General features: G+C 43.0%; 1 protein-coding gene across 2 annotated transcripts in view; it reads left to right on the top strand.

Moving 5' to 3' along the window:
• Nucleotides 1-20,871, top strand: part of si:ch73-72b7.1 (netrin receptor UNC5C) — a 292,685-nt gene extending 271,814 nt beyond the window's left edge. For both annotated transcript variants that reach the window (XM_038988248.1, XM_038987844.1), the window contains 4 exons: nucleotides 380-529; nucleotides 693-857; nucleotides 13,857-14,038; nucleotides 18,277-20,871. In XM_038988248.1, coding sequence (XP_038844176.1) covers nucleotides 380-529; nucleotides 693-857; nucleotides 13,857-14,038; nucleotides 18,277-18,421 — 642 coding nt within the window. In that variant the 3' untranslated portion in view covers nucleotides 18,422-20,871. The remainder of the gene's footprint in view (nucleotides 1-379; nucleotides 530-692; nucleotides 858-13,856; nucleotides 14,039-18,276) is intronic.
• The last annotated feature ends 1,438 nt before the right edge of the window (nucleotides 20,872-22,309 follow it).

The following is a 22,309-nucleotide window of genomic DNA, read 5'->3' as shown; positions in this document are numbered from 1 at the left end:
AGTCTGCTGGTTTGCACTAGCCTCATACAGCCGTAGGCTTATGCATCCAGTATTGTAATGGATACTACCATTGCGGTTACCGTAAGTCAAAAGTTCAGTCAGTCAAAAGTCAATGTAAGTCAAGTTGTACATTGTGTTATTGTCTTTGCTGCTGTAGGAAGTCCTTCATTGTGTTATTGTCTTTGCTGCTGTAGGAAGTCCTTCATTGTGTTATTGTCTTTGCTGCTTTAGGAGGGACTTCATTGTGTTATTGTCTTTGCTGCTGTAGGAGGGACTTCATTGTGTTATTGTCTTTGCTGCTGTAGGAGGGACTTCATTGTGTTACTGTCTTTGCTGCTGTAGGAGGGACTTCATTGTGTTATTGTCTTTGCTGCTTTAGGAGGTACTTCAGATGGAGACCCAGATGGGAGGGAAGCTGCTGGATGAACCAAAGACCCTGAACTTCAAGGACAGCACCCACAACCTGCGCCTCTCTGTCCACGACGTCCCCCACGGACAGTGGAAGAGCAAGCTGCTCGCCAAGTACCAGGTGAGCTCATGGTGAAACTTTAAAGTTGTCATAGACCATGTACACCTTTATTGGTCTGCTCGACTGGTATGGCGATACATGGATTTCAGTGATTGAAAATGACCATGTACATGCTATATATAGTGAATAAAGGGTGTGTGTGTGTATGTGTGTGTGTGTGTAGGAGATCCCCTTCTACCAGGTGTGGAGTGGCTGCCAGCGGACCCTTCACTGCACCTTCACCCTGGAGCGGTTCAGCTCCAGCACCACAGAGCTCAGCTGTAAGCTGTGTGTCCGCCAAGTAGAAGGGGAGGGGCAGATCTTTCAGCTCAGCAGCACTTTGTCTGAGGTGAGACTCAAACCTCACACCACCTTTCACTGGATACACTGCACACTCTGTGCGTGTGTGACTCAAATGGCACCCTATTTCATACAGTGGGGCAAAAAAGTATTTAGTCAGCCACCAATTGTGCAAGTTCTCCCACTTAAAAAGATGAGAGAGGCCTGTAATTTTCATCATAGGTACAATTCAACTATGACAGACAAAATGAGAAAATAAATCCAGAAAATCACATTGTAGGATTTTTAATGAATTTATTTGCAAATTATGGTGGAAAATAAGTATTTGGTCAATAACAAAAGTTTATCTCAATACTTTGTTATATACCCTTTGTTGGCAATGACAGAGGTCAAACGTTTTCTGTAAGTCTTCACAAGGTTTTCACACACTGTTGCTGGTATTTTGGCCCATTCCTCCATGCAGATCTCCTCTAGAGCAGTGATGTTTTGGGGCTGTTGCTGGGCAACACGGACTTTCAACTCCCCCCAAAGATTTTCTATGGGGTTGAGATCTGGAGACTGGCTAGGCCACTCCAGGACCTTGAAATGCTTCTTACGAAGCCACTCCTTCATTGCCCGGGCGGTGTGTTTGGGATCATTGTCATGCTGAAAGACCCAGCCACGTTTCATCTTCAATGCCCTTGCTGATGGAAGGAGGTTTTCACTCAAAATCTCACGATACATGGCCCCATTCATTCTTTCCTTTTCACGGATCAGTCGTCCTGGTCCCTTTGCAGAAAAACAGCCCCAAAGCATGATGTTTCCACCCCCATGCTTCACAGTAGGTATGGTGTTCTTTGGATGCAACTCAGCATTCTTTGTCCTCCAAACACTACGAGTTGAGTTTTTACCAAAAAGTTCTATTTTGGTTTCATCTGACCATATGACATTCTCCCAATCTTCTTCTGGATCATCCAAATGCTCTCTAGCAAACTTCAGACGGGCCTGGACATGTACTGGCTTAAGCAGAGGGACACGTCTGGCATTGCAGGATTTGAGTCCCTGGCGGCGTAGTGTGTTACTGATGGTAGGCTTTGTTACTTTGGTCCCAGCTCTCTGCAGGTCATTCACTAGGTCCCCCCGTGTGGTTCTGGGATTTTTGCTCACCGTTCTTGTGATCATTTTGACCCCACGGGGTGAGATCTTGCGTGGAGCCCCAGATCGAGGGAGATTATCAGTGGTCTTGTATGTCTTCCATTTCCTAATAATTGCTCCCACAGTTGATTTCTTCAAACCAAGCTGCTTACCTATTGCAGATTCAGTCTTCCCAGCCTGGTGCAGGTCTACAATTTTGTTTCTGGTGTCCTTTGACAGCTCTTTGGTCTTGGCCATAGTGGAGTTTGGAGTGTGACTGTTTGAGGTTGTGGACAGGTGTCTTTTATACTGACAACAAGTTCAACAAGTTCAAACAGGTGCCATTAATACAGGTAACGAGTGGAGGACAGAGGAGCCTCTTAAAGAAGAAGTTACAGGTCTGTGAGAGCCAGAAATCTTGCTTGTTTGTAGGTGACCAAATACTTATTTTCCACCATAATTTGCAAATAAATTCATTAAAAATCCTACAATGTGATTTTCTGGATTTTTTTTCTCATTTTGTCTGTCATAGTTGAAGTGTACCTATGATGAAAATTACAGGCCTCTCTCATATTTTTAAGTGGGAGAACTTGCACAATTGGTGGCTGACTAAATACTTTTTTGCCCCACTGTATGTAGTCCCAGCTCTAACTACACTCCCGACTTCTGAGGTAAAACCCAGCTTGAACTACACTCCCGACCTAAACCAGCTCTGACTACACTCCAGACCTAAACCAGCTCTGACTACACTCCGGACCTAAACCAGCTCTGACTACACTCCAGACCTAAACCAGCTCTGACTACACTCCGGACCTAGACCAGCTCTGACTAGACTAGCTCTGACACTCCAGACCTAGACCATCTCTGACTACACTCCAGACCTAAACCAGCTCTGACTACACTCCGGACCTAGACCAGCTCTGACTACACTCCAGACCTAAACCAGCTCTGACTACACTCCAGACCTAGACCATCTCTGACTACACTCCAGACCTAAACCAGCTCTGACTACACTCCGGACCTAGACCAGCTCTGACTACACTCCAGACCTAAACCAGCTCTGACTACACTCCAGACCTAAACCATCTCTGACTACACTATAGACCTAGACCAGCTCTGACTACACTCCGGACCTAGACCATCTCTGACTACACTATAGACCTAGACCAGCTCTGTCTACACTCCAGACCTAGACCATCTCTGATTACACTCCAGACCTAAACCATCTCTGACTACATGCCAGACCTAAACCATCTCTGATTACACTCCAGACATAAACCATCTCTGACTACACTATAGACCTAGACCAGCTCTGTTTACACTCCAGACCTAAACCAGCTCTGACTACACTCCAGACCTAAACCAGCTCTGACTACACTCCAGACCTAGACCATCTCTGATTACACTCCAGACCTAAACCATCTCTGACTACACTCAGGACCTAGACCAGCTCTGACTACACTCCAGACCTAGACCATCTCTGACTACACTCCAGACCTAAACCATCTCTGACTACACTCCAGACCTAAACCATCTCTGACTACACTCCAGACCTAAACCGTCTCTGACTACACTCCAGACCTAGGTCCAAATACTATTTGAAATATTTAGAATACTTTATTAAGCGTTTGCTTTAGGCTGCCTGGAGTGCAGGATGAGACGAGTTTCCTCGTTTGCTTTCGACTTTCGGTTGGGTTCCATTGTGCCAGGCAAGCTCAATCAAGCCCAGCTGAAGGATTTGTGAGATTTAAAACAGATTTGTATACCACAATCTGGCTAATATTCTCATCTCCATACCACACTCTGAGTAATATTGTAATCTCAAATCAAATCAAATTGTATTGGTCACATACACGTGTTTAGCAGATGTTATTGCGGGTGTAGCAATAAGTAATATCTAACAAGTTCACAACATGTACCTAATACACACATCTAAGTAAAGGAATGGAATGAAGAATATATAAATATATGGACGAGCAATGTCAGAGCGGCATAGACTAAGGTACAGTAGAATGGTATAGAATACAGTACTGTATATACATATGGGATGAGTAATACAAGATGGGTAATCATCATTAAAGTGACTAGTGATTTCAAGTCCATGTATATAGGCCGCAGCCTCTAATGTGCTAGTGAAGGCTATTTAATAGTCTGAAGGCTTTGAGATAGATGCTGTTTTTCAGTCTTTTTATTAGATTTTTGTCTCACCTTTATTTAACCAGGTAGGCTAGTTGAGAACAAGTTCTCATTTACAACTGCGACCTGGCCAAGAGAAAGCAAAGCAGTGCGACACAAACAACAACACAGAGTTACACATGGAATAATCAAGCGTATAGTCAATAACACATAGAAAAAAGAGAATGTCTATGTACTGTGTGTGCAAATGGCGTGAGGAGATAAGGCAAAAAATAGGCCATAGTAGCGAAGTAATTACAATTTAGCAAATTAACACTGGAGTGATAGATGAGCAGATGGTGATATGCAAGTAGAAATACTGGTGTGAAAAAGAGCAGAAAAGTAAATAAAAACAATATGGGAATGAGGTAGGTAGATTACAGATGGGCTATGTACAGCTGCAGTGATCGGTTAGCTGCTCAGATAGCTGATGTTTAAAGTTAGTGAGGGAAATATAAGTCTCCAGATTCAGCGATTTTTGCAATTCGTTCCAGTCATTGGCAGCAGAGAACTGGAAAGAAAGGCGGCCAAAAGAGTTGTTGGCTTTGGCGATGACCAGTGAGATATACCTGCTGGAGCGTGTGCTACGGGTGGGTGTTGTTATCGTGACCAATGAGCTGAGATAAGGTGGAGCTTTACCTAGCATACTTATAGATGTCCTGGAGCCAGTGGGTCTGGCAACGAATATGTAGCGAGGGCCAACCGACTAGAGCATACAGGTCGCAGTGGTGGGGGGTATAAGGGGCTTTGGTGACAAAACGGATGGCACTCTGATAGACTGCATCCAGTTTGCTGAGTAGAGTATTGGAAGCTATTTTGTAAATGACATCGCCGAAGTCGAGGATCGGTAGGATAGTCAGTTTCACGAGGGTATGTTTGGCGGCGTGAGTGAAGGAGGCTTTGTTGTGAAATAGGAAGCCGATTCTAGATTTAATTTTGGATTGGAGATGTTTAATATGAGTCTGGAAGGAGAGTTTACAGTCTAGTCAGACACCTAGGTATTTGTAGTTGTCCACATATTCTAAGTCAGAACCGTCCAGAGTTGTGATGCTAGTTGGGCGGGCGGGTGCAGGCAGCGAACGGTTGAAAGCATTCATTTGATTTTACTAGCGTTTAAGAGCAGGTAGTTTGCCCCCGGTGATGTGTTGGACAGACCACACCACCCTCTGGTGAATCTGTAAAAGTTTGGGAGGGTCTTAGGTGTCAAGCCACATTTTTTAAGCCACCTGAGGTTGAAGAGGCGCTGTTGCGCCTTCTTCACCTCACTGTCTGTGTGGGTGGACCATTTCAGTTTGTCCGTGATATATACGCCGAGGAACTTAAAACTTTCCACCTTCTCCACTACTGTCCCGTCGATGTGGATGGGGGGTGCTCCCTCTGCTGTTTCCTGAAGTCCACGATCATCTCATTTGTTTTGTTGACATTGAGTGAAAGGTTATTTTCCTGGCACCACACTCCCAGAGCCCTCACCACGTCCTTGTAGGCTGTCTCGTCATTGTTGGTAATCAAGCCTACTACTTGTTGTGTCGTCTGCAAACTTGATGATTGAGTTGGAGGTGTGCTTGGCCACACAGTCATGGGTGAACAAGGAGTACAGGAGGGGGCTGAGCATGCACCCTTGTGGGCCCCCAGTGTTGAGGATCAGCGAAGTGGAGGTGTTGTTTCCTACCTTCACCACTTGGGGCGGCCCATCAGGAAGTCCAGGACCCAGTTGCACAGGGCGGGGTTCAGACCCAGGGCCTCGAGTTTAATGATGAGCTTGGAGGGAACTATGGTGTTGAATGCTGAGCTGTAGTCTATGAACAGCATTCTTACATGGGTGTTCCTCTTGTCCAGATGGGATAGGGCAGTGTGCAGTGTGATGGCGATTGCATAGTCTGTGGATCTATTGGGGCGGTAAGCAAATTGAAGTGGGTCTATGATGACAGGTAAGGTAGAGGTGATGTGATCATTGACTTGCCTCTCAAAGCACTCCATGATGACAGAAGTGAGTGCTACAGGGCAATAGTCATTTAGTTCAGTTACCTTTGCTTTCTTGGGTACAGGAACAATGGTGGCCATCTTGAAGCATGTGGGGACAGCAGACTGGGATAAGGACAGATTTAATATGTCTGTAAATACACCAGCCAGCTGGTCTGCCCATGCTCTGGGGACGTGGCTAGAGATGCCGTCTGGGCCGGCAGCCTTGCGAGGGTTAACACGCTTAAATGTCTTACTCACATTGGCCAGGAGAGCTTGAAGGAGAAGGAGAGCACACGGTACTTGGTAGTGGGCCACGTTGGTGGCACTGTGTTAACCTCAAAGTGGGCGAAGAAGTTGTTTAGCTTGTCCGGAAGCAAGACGTCGGTGTCCGCGACGTGGCTTGTTTTCCTTTTGTAGTCCGTGATTGTCTGTAGACCCTGCCACATACGTCTTGTGTCTGAGCCGTTGAATTGCGACTCCACTTTGTCTCTTTACTGGCATTTTGCCTTTTTGATTGCCTGCGGAGGAAATGTTTAAATAACTTAATTTTTTAAAAACGTAACCTTTATTTAACTAGGCACATTTTTATTTACATTGGCGGCCTACCCCGGCCAAACCCCTACGACACTGGGCCAATTGGGTGCCGCCCTATGGGACAAACTACACTGTTTGTATTCTGACATATTCCCAGTCCCCTTGCCATGGTTAAAAGTTGTGGTTGTTCACTCTTTTAGTTTTGCTCGAATGCTGCCATCTATCCATGGTTTCTGGTTAGGGTAGGTTTTAATAGTCACGGTGGGTACAGCATCTCCTATACACTTTTTCACCGTATCAGTATATTCGTCGATATTGTTCTCTGAAGCTACCTGGAACTAATCCCAGTCCGTGTGATCAAAACAGTCTTGAAGCATGGATTCCGATTGGTCAGACCAGCGTTGAATAGTCCTTAGCACGGGTACTTCCTGTTTGAGTTTCTGCCTATGGGAAGGGAGGAGCAAAATGGAGTCGTGGTCAGATTTGCCGAAAGGAGGGCAGGGGAGGGCTTTGTAGGCATTCCAAAAGTTGGAGTAGCAGTGCGAGTGTTTTAGCAGCGTGAGTACTACAGTCGATGTGTTGATAGAACTTCGGCAGCCTAGTCCTCAAATTCGCTTTGTTAAAATCCCCAGCTACAGTAAATGCAACCTCAGGATATGTGGTTTCCAGTTTAAAGTCCAGTGAAGTTCTTTGAGGGCCGTCGTGGTATCGGCTTGAGGGGGGATATACACAGCCATGACTATAACCAAAGAAAATGATCTTGGGAGATAATACAGTCAGCATTTGATGGTGAGGTATTCTAAGTCGGGTGAACAAAAGGACTTGAGTTCCTGCATGTTATCACAATTACACCATGAGTTGTTAATCATGAACCATACACCCCCGCCCTTCTTCTTCCCGGAGAGATATTTATTCCTGTCTGTGCGATGAACTGACCACCCAAATGGCTGGACCGACTCAGACAGTATATCCCGAGAGAGCCATGTTTCCGTGAAACAGAGTATGTTACAATCCCTGATGTCTCTCTGGAAGGAGATCCTCGCCCTGAGCTCGTCTACTTTATTGGCCAGAGACTGAACATTAGCAAGTATTATACTCTGAAGCGGTGGGTGGTGTGTGCGCCTCCTAAGTTGGATAATGTAACAAATAATTAAAAAAATTTAAAAGTACTGCAAAGTTTCCTAAGAGCTAGAAGCAAGGCAGCCCTCTCTGTCAGCGCCATTGTCATCTCCATACCACAGTCTGGGTAATATTGGCATCTCTATCTCTATTTGGATTTATTGAGTTTCTATTTCCCAAATTAACTCAAAGAATATCAGAATATCGATTTTACAACAGTCGCTAATTAATTAATTTCCTCTACAGTCTCATTCTGAACGTCACATAATCCGTGAATCTGAACAAACCCAAGTCCCACTAAATAAGTCTGTACCACACCAATTGAGTTGATTATTTATTTACTAACAAGCTAAAATGATAATATAAGATACAGATACACAAACACACAGTCTAGGCTATTGATTAGAACTTAGTACAATGAAACAGGTCCCTAGCGGGCCAACACAATATGACACGTGTTACACAAAATGGGGATTTAAAAAGAGAGAAAGAGAGAGTGCAAGAGAGAAAAGCACACTTGGGTACATTTGTAAACTATGCTTAGTTTAACCCTAACCTTGCCCTGAACTGCTGCTCTTATGGGTCAGAATATAATGATGTAATTACGTGTTGAAGGTCTCCGATGGGGTATCTCCTCGTGGACCGAGTTACGACTTCCCCTCTGATGGAGACACTTCTGTTGTTACCAGGTGTAACTCTCTGGATTGTCCACACAATGTCAGTGTCCTTTCTCGTAGTGGTTGGTTTCCTCGCCCTTGTTCTGAAAAGAGTCTTCTGAGGACAGCCAGCCGTGTAGCTCAGGGCTCCAGTGTAGGAATGAAAGCAGTGTAGACACAGGATTCCTTGGAGAGTGGTAACCGGGTGGTCCTGCTTGAATTCACCCTCTTAGACGCAGCTACTCATCCGTAGCATAGATTGTTAAAAGGTTCCTTTGTCTTCTTGAACCTCGTGTTGTGGTTGCTGACAACTCAGACCTTCGCTGCAGCGCTTGGTCACCTAGTCATGATGTTAATTCTTAACTCACATGTTGTAGACCCTCGGGTCAGAAATGGGCGTTTCCGCCTTCAGGGCAAGTTCTCTGGGCGTAACTAGTTACGAGGCAAAGTCTGGATTTTACTCAGACCCAACTTCACATTTCATCTTTACAAAAACATTCTCTTTGATCTGGACATTTTCCACACAATGTACCGTATGCAAACATCAGGTAAATATTCAAGTTGCAATGTTTTCGTTATAACGTTATCATTTAACTTTTAATAACAGAACAAAAACGACATTCATTTTCATATTCCATCTATCGTCATTACTACCATTTTGGCTGACGAAACATATTGTCCCAAAGTCCATTTATTGCATGTCACTGTTCTGAGGTAGGTTCTCCATAGGGCCATCATACATTCCATTCCTCCACAGTGAACGGACAAAGGGATTTTGTCTGCTGCTTTAAGATTTACAATGGGCTTGAGGTGTCATAAAACCCCCCACCTCCATACCTCTCGATCTCTCCCCCTCTAGTGGGTGTGAGAAATGTCTCTTGTAGGAGTATGGTCAACAGTAATCTGACCTGAACAGGCCAGTCATGACAATTCACTGTAGTGTTTTTGTGGACATGACTGTAGTATACTGTATAGCATTCACTGTAGTGTTTTTTCTGAAGTTTACTATATTAATCACCACTACAGTCATGTCCACAAAAACACTACAGTGAATACTAAATAAAATACAAATTAAAAACTATTTTTTTAATGTCACATATACAAGATAGGTGCAGTGAAATGTGTTGTTTTACAGGGTATATTTTTCAGCCATAGTACAGCAAATTGAAGTGCCTTTCACAAGGACACATCAATAGAGTATTAACCTTGTCGGTTCTGGAATTCGAACCAGCGACCTTTCGATGACAGGCCCAATGCTCTAACCTCTAGGCTACCTGCCGCCCTACAGTCATGCTACAGTCATGTCCACAAAAATACTACAGAAATACTATAGTATATCAATATAGTAATACTACATTATTTCAACCATAGTATACTATAGTATTTTTTCATATGGGTTGTCAGTCTAAATTCTAGCATAGAAGCAGACAGCACCTGTAGAGAGACGAGAGTTGATATGTTGATGAGGGTATATTCATCAACACACTTAATATCTATGTTGAGGGCCCGTTAGTGTGACTATGAGGGGTTGGATGTACAGTGCAGTGAAAAAGTTTTTGCCTCCCTTCTGATTTTCAAAATTGTTGCATATTTTTTATATTTAATGTTATCAAATCTTCAACAAAACTTAATATTAGATAAAGGGAACCTGAGTTTACAAATAACTAAAAATATTACACTTATTTCATTTATTTAATGAACAGTTTAATCTGCTGTTGTCCGCTACTGACCCCGTCTGCTGTTAACTTCCCTCTTGTATTACTTGTGCTGGTGTTTGCCTGCTTTTCTGTCGCTGTGTAAAAACTCATGTGTGGTCCAGGCTGGGTATCAAACAAAGCTATTTTGATCAATCTGCTTGTCTTTCAGACAGCGTAAGAAATGCTGTTTCACTAAGAGCTAAGTAGACTTGAAATACAAATCATTTGTATCAACAGAGTTTATTTTCCATTTCATATCAATGATCCCTTTTCTTTTTTAGTAGAATTGCTGTTTTGGCAGTTAGAGGAAAGAGCAGAGCTATGGGACGGGTTCTCTTTGTTTGTTATTGGAATTCATCAGGAAAAGCATTTATAATCAGGCAGAGCGGCCAACTGGGATGAAAACAGGAATTATGGGACAATTCCTCCCAGTAAGACATGCAATGTTGTGTGTGTTTGTGCGTGCTTGTGTACTTGTAAGTGTGTGAGAAAGAGAGAGAACAACCAGCCAGATGCAGTATAAGAGGCTTCAGTGGAGAACAGGCACCATTTTTGGAGAGGAACTGATGTAGGGGAAGGAGGAGGAGGAGGAGGAGGAGGAGGAGGAGACACCCTAGCATGTTCACAAGGGTAGTTATTTAACATATTTATTATTCCCTGCTTTGAAATGCCCGCTGTGGGGCTTTTCTATTCGCCTGCTGTTTGAGTACAGTATCAGCCAGCGCACTCACACACACATCCACACATACTCACACACCTTCGCACGCATGCATTCACTCACCCACGCACACACCCACAGACGTATACACACACACAAACAAACACACACATACATTCATGTTTCATACACATCACAACTGCTGCTACCAGATTTACTATTGCTAATATTGCACAGTTTAAGGACTTGTCCCCCCTAATCCCCCCTTTCTCTGATACATGTCTAAATATTGGACAATAAATTGTGCCTTCCTGTATTAAATGCTAAAATGTTTATTATATTCTACTGCCGTGTCTCTTTTATCATTAGAGGTTGAAGCAGAGAAGCTGCCGTAGCCCTATTGCATTTGTTCCATGAAATGAAATGACTTAAATGTAAATGTGTTCCCGTTCGTTATTGTTATTATTATGTTCCTTTTTCTGCCATTTTGGTGAAAATATTCCCATTTCCATGAGATGAAAAGGCCCAGGACTGTGCAATTTAGCAACTTGGTAAAGGCCCAAGGGCCACACCCTCTAATGCAATACCATGCCAATTGGCCACATGGTGGTGGTATAACAAGTGATTGAAAATGCTAACTTTGTAAGGTCAGCCACGCACCCCGTGTGATCTAGAGTAATGACATTCAGTCCGTAGGCACCGAATGACCAATATTTGCCAAACTTGATATATGGCATCTATGGACCAAGGTCTGTAAATGCACTATACTGCAGACTAGAACGTCAAACACCATGGCCATAACTGACCAATAAACATTCACGTGGGTGTGTGGGTGTGGTCTGTCACATATATGCATATGAATCAGTTACGGATAAACACTGTCAAGGCTTAACATATGCAAGCACATTCATATCGACCACACAGTGACGATATAACAGGCACATTTTTATATATCTTCATCTGTCTTACTCTGAGTGATGGAATTTGGCACACGTGCTCAAGGATATGAGTCTAGCTAACCTGTAAAATATGGTTGAGGTTGGCCACATTGTGGCGCTGTTGGACAGGAAAAAACATGAATATGTGAACACCTGCTCTTCGAACATCTCAGTCCAAAATAATGGGCATTAATATGGAGTTATAACAGCCTCCACTCTTCTGGGAAGGCTTTCCACCAGATGTTGAAGCATTGCTACGGGGACTTCCATTCAGCCACGAACATTAGTGAGGTCGGGCACTGATGTGGGGCACTGATGTGGGGCGATTGCAGTCGACGTTCCAATTCATTCCAAAGGTGTTCGATGGGGTTGAGGTCAGGGCTCTGTGCAGGCCAGTCAAGTTCTTCCACACAAACCATTTCTGTATGGACCTCGCTTTGTGCACGGGACATTGACATGTTGAAACAGGAAAGGGCCTTCCCCAAACGGTTGCCACAAAGTTGGAAGTACAGAATCGTCTAGAACGTCATTGTAGGCTGTAGCGTTAAGATTTCCCTTCACTGGAACTAAGGGGCCTAGCCAAACCATGAAAAACTGCTCCAGACCATTATTCCTCCTCCACCAAACTTTACAGTTGGCACCATGTATTCGGGCAGGTAGCGTTCTCCTGGAATCCGACAAACCCAGATTCGTCCATTGGAATGCCAGATGGTAAAGCGTGATTCATCACTCTGGAGAACGCATTTCCACTGCTCCAGAGTCCAATGGCGGCGATCTTTACACCACTCCAGCCAGAGCTTGGCATTGCACATGGTGATCTTAGGCTTGTATGTGGCTGCTCGGGCCATGGAAACCCATTTCAAGAAGCTCCCGACAAACAGTTATTGTGCTGATGCTGCCTCCAGACGCAGTTTGGAACGCTGTAGTGAGTGAAGCAACCGAGGACAGACTATTTTTACGCGCTACATGCTTCAGCGGTCTCATTCTGTGAGCTTGTGTTGCCCACCGTTGTTGCTCCTAGACGTTTCCACTTCACAATAACAGCACTTCCAGTTTTTGCAGGGCAGAAATTTGACGAACTGACTTGTTTGAAAGGTGGCATCCTATGAAGGTGCCATGTTGAAAGTCACAGAGCTTTTCAGTAAGGCCATTCTACCGCCAATGTTTGTCTATGGAGATTGCATTGCTGTGTGCACATTTCTTTACACCCGTCAGCAATGGGTGTGGCTGAAATAGCCGAATCCACTAATTTGAACACATTTTAGGGGCGTTCACATACTTTTGTATATATAGTGTACCAAATCTGGTTCAGCAGTTCTGGAGAAGACATTTAACGTAGTCAACATCATTGAAAAATGGTCCAAAATACATCAAAAGCAAATAATATTGCATGATCAGCTTGATTTTGAGTTCTGATATTTGGCAAGCTTAGTAAGAAGTACTGTAATTCATTCTAGGGCAGTGTCACCAATTTGTCCTGATGGTTTCACAGTTGGCACACAGCTGAACCCCGGCAACACTGCTTGCAGCTTTAATTTCTTATTGTTGTTGCATTGTCGAGTGGAAACCTGCAAGTAAGCATTTCATTGGATGATAAATACCATGTGGTCCATTGTGGCTCAGTTGGTAGTGCATGGTGCTTGCAACGCCAGGGTTGTGTGTTTGATTCCCATGGGGGACTACTTAGGAAAATGTATGCACTCACTACTGTAAATCGCTCTGGATAAGAGTGTCTGCTAAAGTAATGTAAAATTAAAACACACACAGTCGTTTTGTTCTTATATCCTCATGGGGACCTAAAATGTATTTCCATTCAAAATTATATTTTCCCTAAGCCTAACCCAATCATCTTACCTTAACACGTAACTCTAAACCTAACTCCTAACCCTAAAGATAACCAGTAAACCCTAATTGCAACCCTAACCCTAACCCTAACCCTAACCCTAACCCTAAAGATAACCAGTAAACCCTAATTGCAACCCTAAACCCCACCCCTAAGCTTAAAATAACCTTTGTCCTCATCGGGACTTGTTGTTTAACTATTCTTGTGGGGACTTTGGGGGATTTTAGATCCCCAAAAGCATAGAAGAACCCCCCCCCCCCCCCCCCCCCCCCCCCCTCCCGCCGCCGCCACTCAGCCCTGTCATCACACAGCTAACACTCTTTGTTTGTATGTCTGTCTGTTCTCCATCTCAGGACACCCAGAACATCGACACGTCTCTCATGGACCCGGCTAGCAACATCACCACCCTGGTGGGGCTCAACGCCTTCCGTATCCCCCTCTCCATCAGACAGAAGCTCTGTGGCAGCCTTGACGCGCCCCAGACCAGAGGATCCAATGACTGGAGGATGCTGGCCCACAAACTCAACCTGGACAGGTCAGAGGGAACACCCCAGCACATACAGCGCCTTCAGGAACTATTCACACCCCGTGACTTATTCCACATTTTGTTGTGTTGCAGCCTGAATTTAAAATTTATTAAACTGAGATGTTGTCACTGGCCTACTTTACCCCATATTGTCAACGTGGAATTATGTTTTTCAAAATCTTTACAAATTAATTCAAAATTAAAAGCTGAAATGCCTTGAGTCAATAAATATTCAACCCCTTTGTTATGGCAAGCCTAAATAAGTTCAGGACTAAAAATGTGCTTAAAAGTCACATAAGTTGCATGGACTCACTGTGTGCAAAAATATGTGTTTAACATGATTTTTGAATGACTACCTCATCTATGTACCATACACATACACTTATCTGTAAGGTCCCTCAGTCTAGCAGTGAATTTCAAACACAGATTCAACCACAAACAGGGAGGTTTTCCAATGCCTCGCGAAGAACGGCACCTATTGGTAGATGGGTAACAATAAAGAAGGCAGACATTGAATATCCATTTGAGCATGGTGAAGTCATTAATTACACTTTGGATGGTGTATCAATACACCCAGTGACTACAAAGATGCAGGAAACTACAATGTTGTTGATCCATCATCAGTTGTTACTCCACAATACTAACCTAAATCACAGAGTGAAAAGAAGGAAGCCTGGATAGAATAAAAATATTCCAAAACATGCATCCTGTTTACATTAGGGCTGCAATCTGACAACAGCCAGTGAAAGTGCAGGGCGCCAAATTCAAACAACAGAAATCTCATAATTAAAATTCCTCAAACATACAAGTATCTTATACCATTTTAAAGGTAATCTTGTTGTTAATCCCACCACAGTGTCCGATTTCAAAAAGGCTTTACAGCTAAAGCACCACAAACGATTATGTTAGGTCACCGCCAAATCACAGAAAAACACAGCCATTTTTCCAGCCAAAGACAGGAGTCACAAAAAGCAGAAATAGAGATAAAATTAATCACTAACCTTTGATGATCTTCATCAGATGACACTCATAGGACTTCATGTTACACAATACATGTATGTTTTGTTCGGTAAAGTTCATATTTATATAAAAAAATCTCAGTTTACGTTGGCGCGTTATGTTCAATAGTTCCTAAAACATCCGGTGATTTTGCAGAGAGCCACATCAATTTCCAGAAATACTCATAATAAACGTTGATCAAAAATCAAGTGTTATACATGGAATTTTAGATCCACTTCTCCTTAATGCAAACGCTGGGTCAGATTTCAAAAAAGCTTTACGGAAAAAGCAAACCATGCAATAATCTGAGGTCGGCGCTCAGAGACCAATCAAGACAAAAATATATCCGCCATATTTTGTAGTCAACAGAAGTCAGAAATAACATTATAAATATTCACTTACCTTTGATGATCTTCATCAGAATGCACTCCCAGGAATCCCAGTTCCACAATAAATGTTTGATTTGTTCGGTAATGTCCATCATTTATGTCCAAATAGCTACTTTTGTTAGCGCGTTTGGTAAACAAATCCAAAGTCACGAAGCGCGTTCACTAAAAGCAGACTAAATGTCAAAAAGTTCCTTAACAGTCAGTAGAAACATGTCAAACGATGTATTGAATCAATCTTTAGGATGTTTTTAACATAAATCTTCAATAATGTTCCAACCAGAGAATTCCTTTGTCTTCAGAAATGCTATAGAACAGAGCTCGCTCTCACATGAACGCGCATGGTCAGCGCATGTTCAGGTCATGGTAGACCTTACTCAATCCCCTCTCATTCGGCCCCACTTGACAGTAGAAGCATCAGACAAGGTTCTAAAGACTGTCGACATCTAGTGGAAGCCTTAGGAAGTGCAAAATTACCCATATCCCACTGTGTATTCGATAGTCGATGAGTTGAAAACCTACAACCTCAGATTTCCCACTTCCTGGTTGGATTTTTTCTCAGGTTTCTGCCTGCCATATGAGTTCTGTTATACTCACAGACATCATTCAAACAGTTTTAGAAACTTCAGAGTGTTTTCTATCCAAATAGACTAATACTATGCATATATTAGCAACTGGGACTGAGGAGCAGGCAGTTTACTCTGGGCACCTCTGGGCACCTTTTCATCCAAGCTACTCAATACTGCCCCTGCAGCCATAAGAAGTTATAAGGCACTAAAGTAAAATTGCTAAGATATTGAATACTGAATACAAACTGTTATGTTTGGGTCAAACCCAACACAACACATTACTGAGTATCAGTCATCATATTTTCAAGTATGGTGGTGGCTGCATCATGTTATGGGTATGTTTGTTATTGGCAATGACTAGGGAGTTTTTTAGGATGAAAGGAAACGGAATAGAGCTAAGCACAGGCAAAATCCTAGAAGGAAACCTGGTTCAATCTGCTTTCCAACAGATACTGGGAGACAAATTCACCTTTCATTAGGACAATAACCTAAAACACAAGGCCAAATATACACCGGTGTTGTTTACCAAGACGACATTGAATGTTCCTGAGTGGCGTAGTTACAATTTTGACTTAAATCGGCTTGAAAATCTTTGGCACGACTTGAAAATGTCTGTTCAAAAATGATTAACAACTTCACAGAGCTTGAAGAATTAAAAAAATTATGATATGCAAATATTGTTCAATCTAGGTGTGCTATGCCCTTAAAGACAACGGTTCACAGCTGTAATCGCAGGTGATTCTAACATGTATTGGCTCAGGGGTGTGGATACTTATGTAAATGTTATATTTCTGGATTTCATTTTCAATATATTTCAGTTCAGGCTGTAACACAACAAAATATGGAATATGTCAAGGGGTATGAATACTTTCTGAAGGCACTGTACATACATACAGCTTCCCATCCCCCAATCCTAACCTTAACCTTTATTGGGGGAAATGCAAAACTGACCCAAGATCAGTGTCTAGGGGCAACTTCACCCTACACCCTTGCACACCACCTTATAAATGCACACAATGATGTCACATCCTCACCACCTACCCCATCCATAATTGTGGTGATCCTTACCTATGTAGGCAAGCTATGACTGTCCTCGAGTGGGTTAACCCGATTTGAAGCAGTGGTTAGCAAGACTTCAGACATAGACCCATTTTTATCACCAAGATACATTTTTAGATTAAGACAGCTGACACACAAGTGGATGGAGAGAGTGAGACAAGCGAGCAACAGAAGATGAGGAAGGGAGGGAGGAAGGGAGGGAGAGAGAGAAGGCAGAAGCGGGGTCCTAAAGTCAAGCCTCTCCCCCCTCCTCTCTGACTGCACTGGGGGGGAAGGCAGAGGCTGCTTAAGTTAGTTCACGTCTAAGCATCCTCCTCCTCATCCTTAAGTTAGTTCACGTCTAAGCAGGAGAATCCTCATCCTTAAGTTAGTTAACGTCTAAGCAGGAGAATCCTCATCCTTAAGTTAGTTAACGTCTAAGCAGTAGCATCCTCATCCTTAAGTTAGTTCACGTCTAAGCAGGAGCATCCTCATCCTTAAGTTAGTTCACGTCTAAGCAGGAGCATCCTCATCCTTAAGTTAGTTCATGTCTAAGCATCCTCCTCCTCATCCTTAAGTTAGTTAACGTCTAAGCAGGAGCATCCTCATCCTGAAGTTAGTTCATGTCTAAGCATCCTCCTCCTCATCCTTAAGTTAGTTCACGTCTAAGCAGGAGCATCCTCATCCTTAAGTTAGTTCACATCTAAGCAGGAGCAGCCTCATCCTTAAGTTAGTTCATGTCTAAGCATCCTCCTCCTCATCCTTAAGTTAGTTCACATCTAAGCAGGAGCATCCTCATCCTGAAGTTAGTTAACATCTAAGCAGGTGCATCCTCATCCTTAAGTTAGTTAACGTCTAAGCAGGAGCATCCTCATCCTTAAGTTAGTTAACGTCTAAGCAGGAGCATCCTCATCCTTAAGTTAGTTAACGTCTAAGCAGGAGCAGCCTCATCCTTAAGTTAGTTAACGTCTAAGCAGGAGCAGCCTCATCCTTAAGTTAGTTAACGTCTAAGCAGGAGCAGCCTCATCCTTAAGTTAGTTAACGTCTAAGCAGGAGCAGCCTCATCCTTAAGTTAGTTAACGTCTAAGCAGGAGCAGCCTCATCCTTAAGTTAGTTAACGTCTAAGCAGGAGCAGCCTCATCCTGAAGCAGAGGGGTGGAGAGAGAACCACTCTAAAGATGGCTGCATTATGGTGTTGGACATGACAGCGACCCTGTTTTTTTTTACCACAAAGGTGTCTCTTGTTGTCTCTCAGGTATCTGAACTATTTTGCCACCAAGTCCAGTCCCACAGGGGTGATCTTGGACCTGTGGGAGGCCCAACACTTCCCAGACGGGAACCTCAACAGACTGGCTGCCGTGCTGGAGGAGATGGGTCGCCACGACAGCCTGCTCCCATGACGACGGAGCACTGACACCCGAGGACCGGACCAGGGACCATCTGAGTGTGTCTGAGTCACGGACACCGAGGGACACAAATAGACCAACGCACAGACAGACAATGTCCTGACTGTCACCCATGGCAATGGTCGGGACAAAAAAACACGTGTGGGTGGGAGAAATTAGTGAGCAAAAAGACCTTGTTGTTGATGTGTGATCCGAGTCGTTCTCTTTGCTGTGATTATTTTGTATTGGGGGACAACAGAAAGAAAACAAATCCTGGAGATCCCATTGTTATCCTTGGCTGTGCGTTCCTTGGTACAGTCTGCTTTTCTTTATACAGTTTCCTAGGAAACGGTCTATTCTGCTGTCCATATATGTGGATGATTTCCTACTTCAGACTTTACTAACGTATGTAGGCTACTCAGTGACTGTCGCTCAGTCAGAATAGGGAGACAGACAGGGAGCGAAAAGGGACAAGTATTGAAGTGGAGTCCTTGGAATAATGTAGTTATGCGATATGGAGAACCGAATGCAGTCCATTTTATCCGCACCACCAATACTACCCATACATTGGTTCTGTTGATTACATTTAGCTTGTGTTGATTTCCCTAAATATGTTTAATCATGATTTTAATTTCAGGATTCAAGGTGTGGTGAAGAAACTCTTATGTCTTTCTACCCTTTTGTCTAATTTGTTTCATTGTGGTTTTGTTGATCTCTAGCGCCATCCTGTGGCCTTTGGAAAAATAACAACATCTATCTTATAATCGTGTCTGAACCGTGTAAATACATGAATAACAAGTACATTCTAATGGCATTATACTATTGCTTTATTGTTAATCATTATTCATTTGTATTGTGATTTATTTTCAGTTAGAGCTGTGAACTGTAGGGAGGGGGCTAGCTAACACATTAGCTTTGTTGTTCGAAATTGCCTATTTTGCAGAACAACTGTGCATTTGAGCACTGGCCGCTTTTGTTGGGGATAAATGTGCAGAGAATTATTGAGGTCAAGCATATCTGGGTCTTACTGATAGAGAATAAAGTGGGTGTGGGTGGGGACTGGAGTACAGTGAAGTTGCCCCTAGACGCAGATCTTGGGTCAGTTTTGCATGTCCCCTACTAATCGTTAAGGTTATGATTGGAGGAGTCAAAGCTGTACCTTGGGGAAACTTCACCCTGGAGCGGGTGGGACTGCCTGTTTCTGCTCTGGAGTTACACCATATCAAACTGATCTGAGACCAGAGTGGAGAGGCCAATACCATAATATGGAGAAAAGATGCAATGAAATGTGGACATAAAAGCCTCAGTTGCTTTAAGTTGGACTGCCTTATTTTCCCAACTTATACAGGTACATAGTTGAATATGGCAACGGCTATTTGACTATCTATGTTCTACATTCTGTCCTTCATTATCTCACTTGATGTCATTCAGAAGAGGAGTTTGATTTTGGTTTCAAAGAAAATAAAAAATCTTTACCATAGAATAACTAGTTTGGCATGACAATGAATTGATTTGATAGCATACAAAGATCTGGGACCAGGCTATAGAATAACATACATGCAATGACTACATACAACTTTCAAATATCAATATAGGTGTTAGATAATAGTCTGTCCCACATCGTATTACGATACTTACAGTATGCATTTCTTCAATGTCAAAATGTGGGGGTCAAAACAACTCTAGAATGGAAGACAAAGCTGCATATTAAGCTGTTTGTGTAGACGTGGAAAACCTGCTTAGCTATAGCATAGACAAAGTTTCAGGAAGGTAAAATAGAAGCCAATACTTTCGTTTCATAACAAACTGAACCGTGAATAAGTGGACTACAGGGACGCAGAGTATCATAGTTTGAAAAGTTCTCACACTTGCCTCCTGTTTCAAAATGTCCACATTGCCATATATGGCCATATGTTCCACAACGCATCAACAGGGTGAATGCCGAAAGAATTAAAAAGGGATATTTTTCATGTAGAAAGAAAAGAGTGCATGTTGACCAACAAAGTGAAATATACAACACAGGGATGTTAATGTGACAGCCTGCGTTAGAAGATATCAAAGTATGTAAATGTTTTATGATGTACAGAATACCACTGTCAAATACATTTTTGGCTGTTTCAGTACAGTATATAAAAAGAGCAGTACAGTTACATACTAGGTTGTATGTGTACCAGTTTGGTTTATTTTGTTTTTGGTAAAAGCTGTGTCTACTATGCAAACTTGGCATCCTTTACAACAAATGATATTAATAGAGCTGTGCTAGTAAGTGCATTTTATTTTGTTATCTGGATAAAAATGATTAATGATATAATTTGTGTTAGTGTAGTGAGGTTGTCGTCCACTCTAGTTTGGCCTCATGACGCCGCCGCTGACTCTCCCAAAACGCTTGCATCTCCTCCGTTTCTGTACAAAGTGTAAGAAAGAATTTTTAAGACTGTTAATAAATTATATTTATAAGCAATGCTGAAAATGAGTACTGATGTGGTCTTATGTTAATGCATGAGCTAGTTTAGCTCTGGTCCAGGGCGTTAGTGTACGTTCCTCCACAACTAATATTATTAGTGGAGGAATGTGCCCTGGACCTAACGCCATGGATCAGAGCTAGAGTGAGTCCTACATTAGGCCAAACACATCATTGAAGTAAGCCATATTGCCCGGTGTTCAGCAACATATTACAATGCGAAGATCGACCAAAGTATGAACTCTGCACACGTCTCGCTTTTGACTTGAATATGCATGAGAAAATCAGCCACAACAGTAGTTAAGGCATCAGGAGTATGGAACTGTTTTATTGGGGGAATGTTAAGCCTAGTACATTGATTAATCTCTGTCTCATCAACATATCTCTTTACAGGCCCAATAAAGCACAGGCCTGATAAGACACAGACCACTGAGGAAAAGCAGGGCAGGCACTCATTCTGTGCACAATTCAACCACAACAACCTATTCTCCATGTCTAACTCTATTACAATGACAGTACCTCAGATGTACCTTGGGATAATAGAGGGGGGTACTGTAGATTACCGATAAAATGTCTGCCCCCTCTTCCTCCTCTTGTAAACTGAGGAGAGACAGTGTAGCGAGAGAGAGAGAGAACGGTAGAGTGAGAAGGATACCCAGTGATGCCCTTCACAATTCTTTAGGAGGTTTTGTAAGGTTGGACAAAGTACCCAGCTAGCAATGAGGAATCGGCCCAGAAGGAGGGCCGGAACTGATTGAATCGGCCCGGTGTCGGACTCGGCCCGGAATCAAAATGAAGGACTGCCCAGAATTGGCCCAAGTACATCAAGGCCGTTTCCGTCTATCGGAATTCAGCCGACTTTGCCGGCATCTTACCAGAATCTCCCCAGAAGCGGCCCGATGCAAATTTAAATAAATGTCTACAAAATTACCCAATTTAGTCATTTTAAATATTATTAAATTACATTTTATACATACAAATTATACCCATCCACAAAAAAATTGTGTCGAAGGAAACACCATACACCTGGTGACCGTGTCAGTGTGCATGTGCCTGGCCTGCCACAGGAGTCACTACAGTGTGATGGGACAAGGACATCCCTGCCGGCCAAACCCTCCCCTAACTCAGACGACGCTGGGCCAATTGTGCATGGGTCTCCTGGTCGCGGCCGGCACGGGTCTCAAATCGGCATCTGTAGCAACGCAGTTTGCTGCTACGATGCAGTGTCTTAGACCACTGCGCCACTCGGGAGGCTCCATCCACAAAGTTTTTAATGCCTATCAATCGCCTTGCATAAAGTATCAAAATAATACACAGGACTCTTAAAGAATTTTATTTATATGTTAATTGTATTTTTTGATCAGAGAAACAATGAGAAAATATGGAAAAATAAATAATGAAATATTAATTATATAAAGCAGCCCGTGTAATCATCTGCCAGA

This window comes from Salvelinus namaycush, chromosome 1 (assembly GCF_016432855.1).
Source record: "Salvelinus namaycush isolate Seneca chromosome 1, SaNama_1.0, whole genome shotgun sequence".
Classification (NCBI taxonomy): Eukaryota; Metazoa; Chordata; class Actinopteri; order Salmoniformes; family Salmonidae; genus Salvelinus; species Salvelinus namaycush.
Note: the sequence above shows the minus strand (reverse complement) of the source record. Positions and strands in the feature narration are given on the sequence as shown.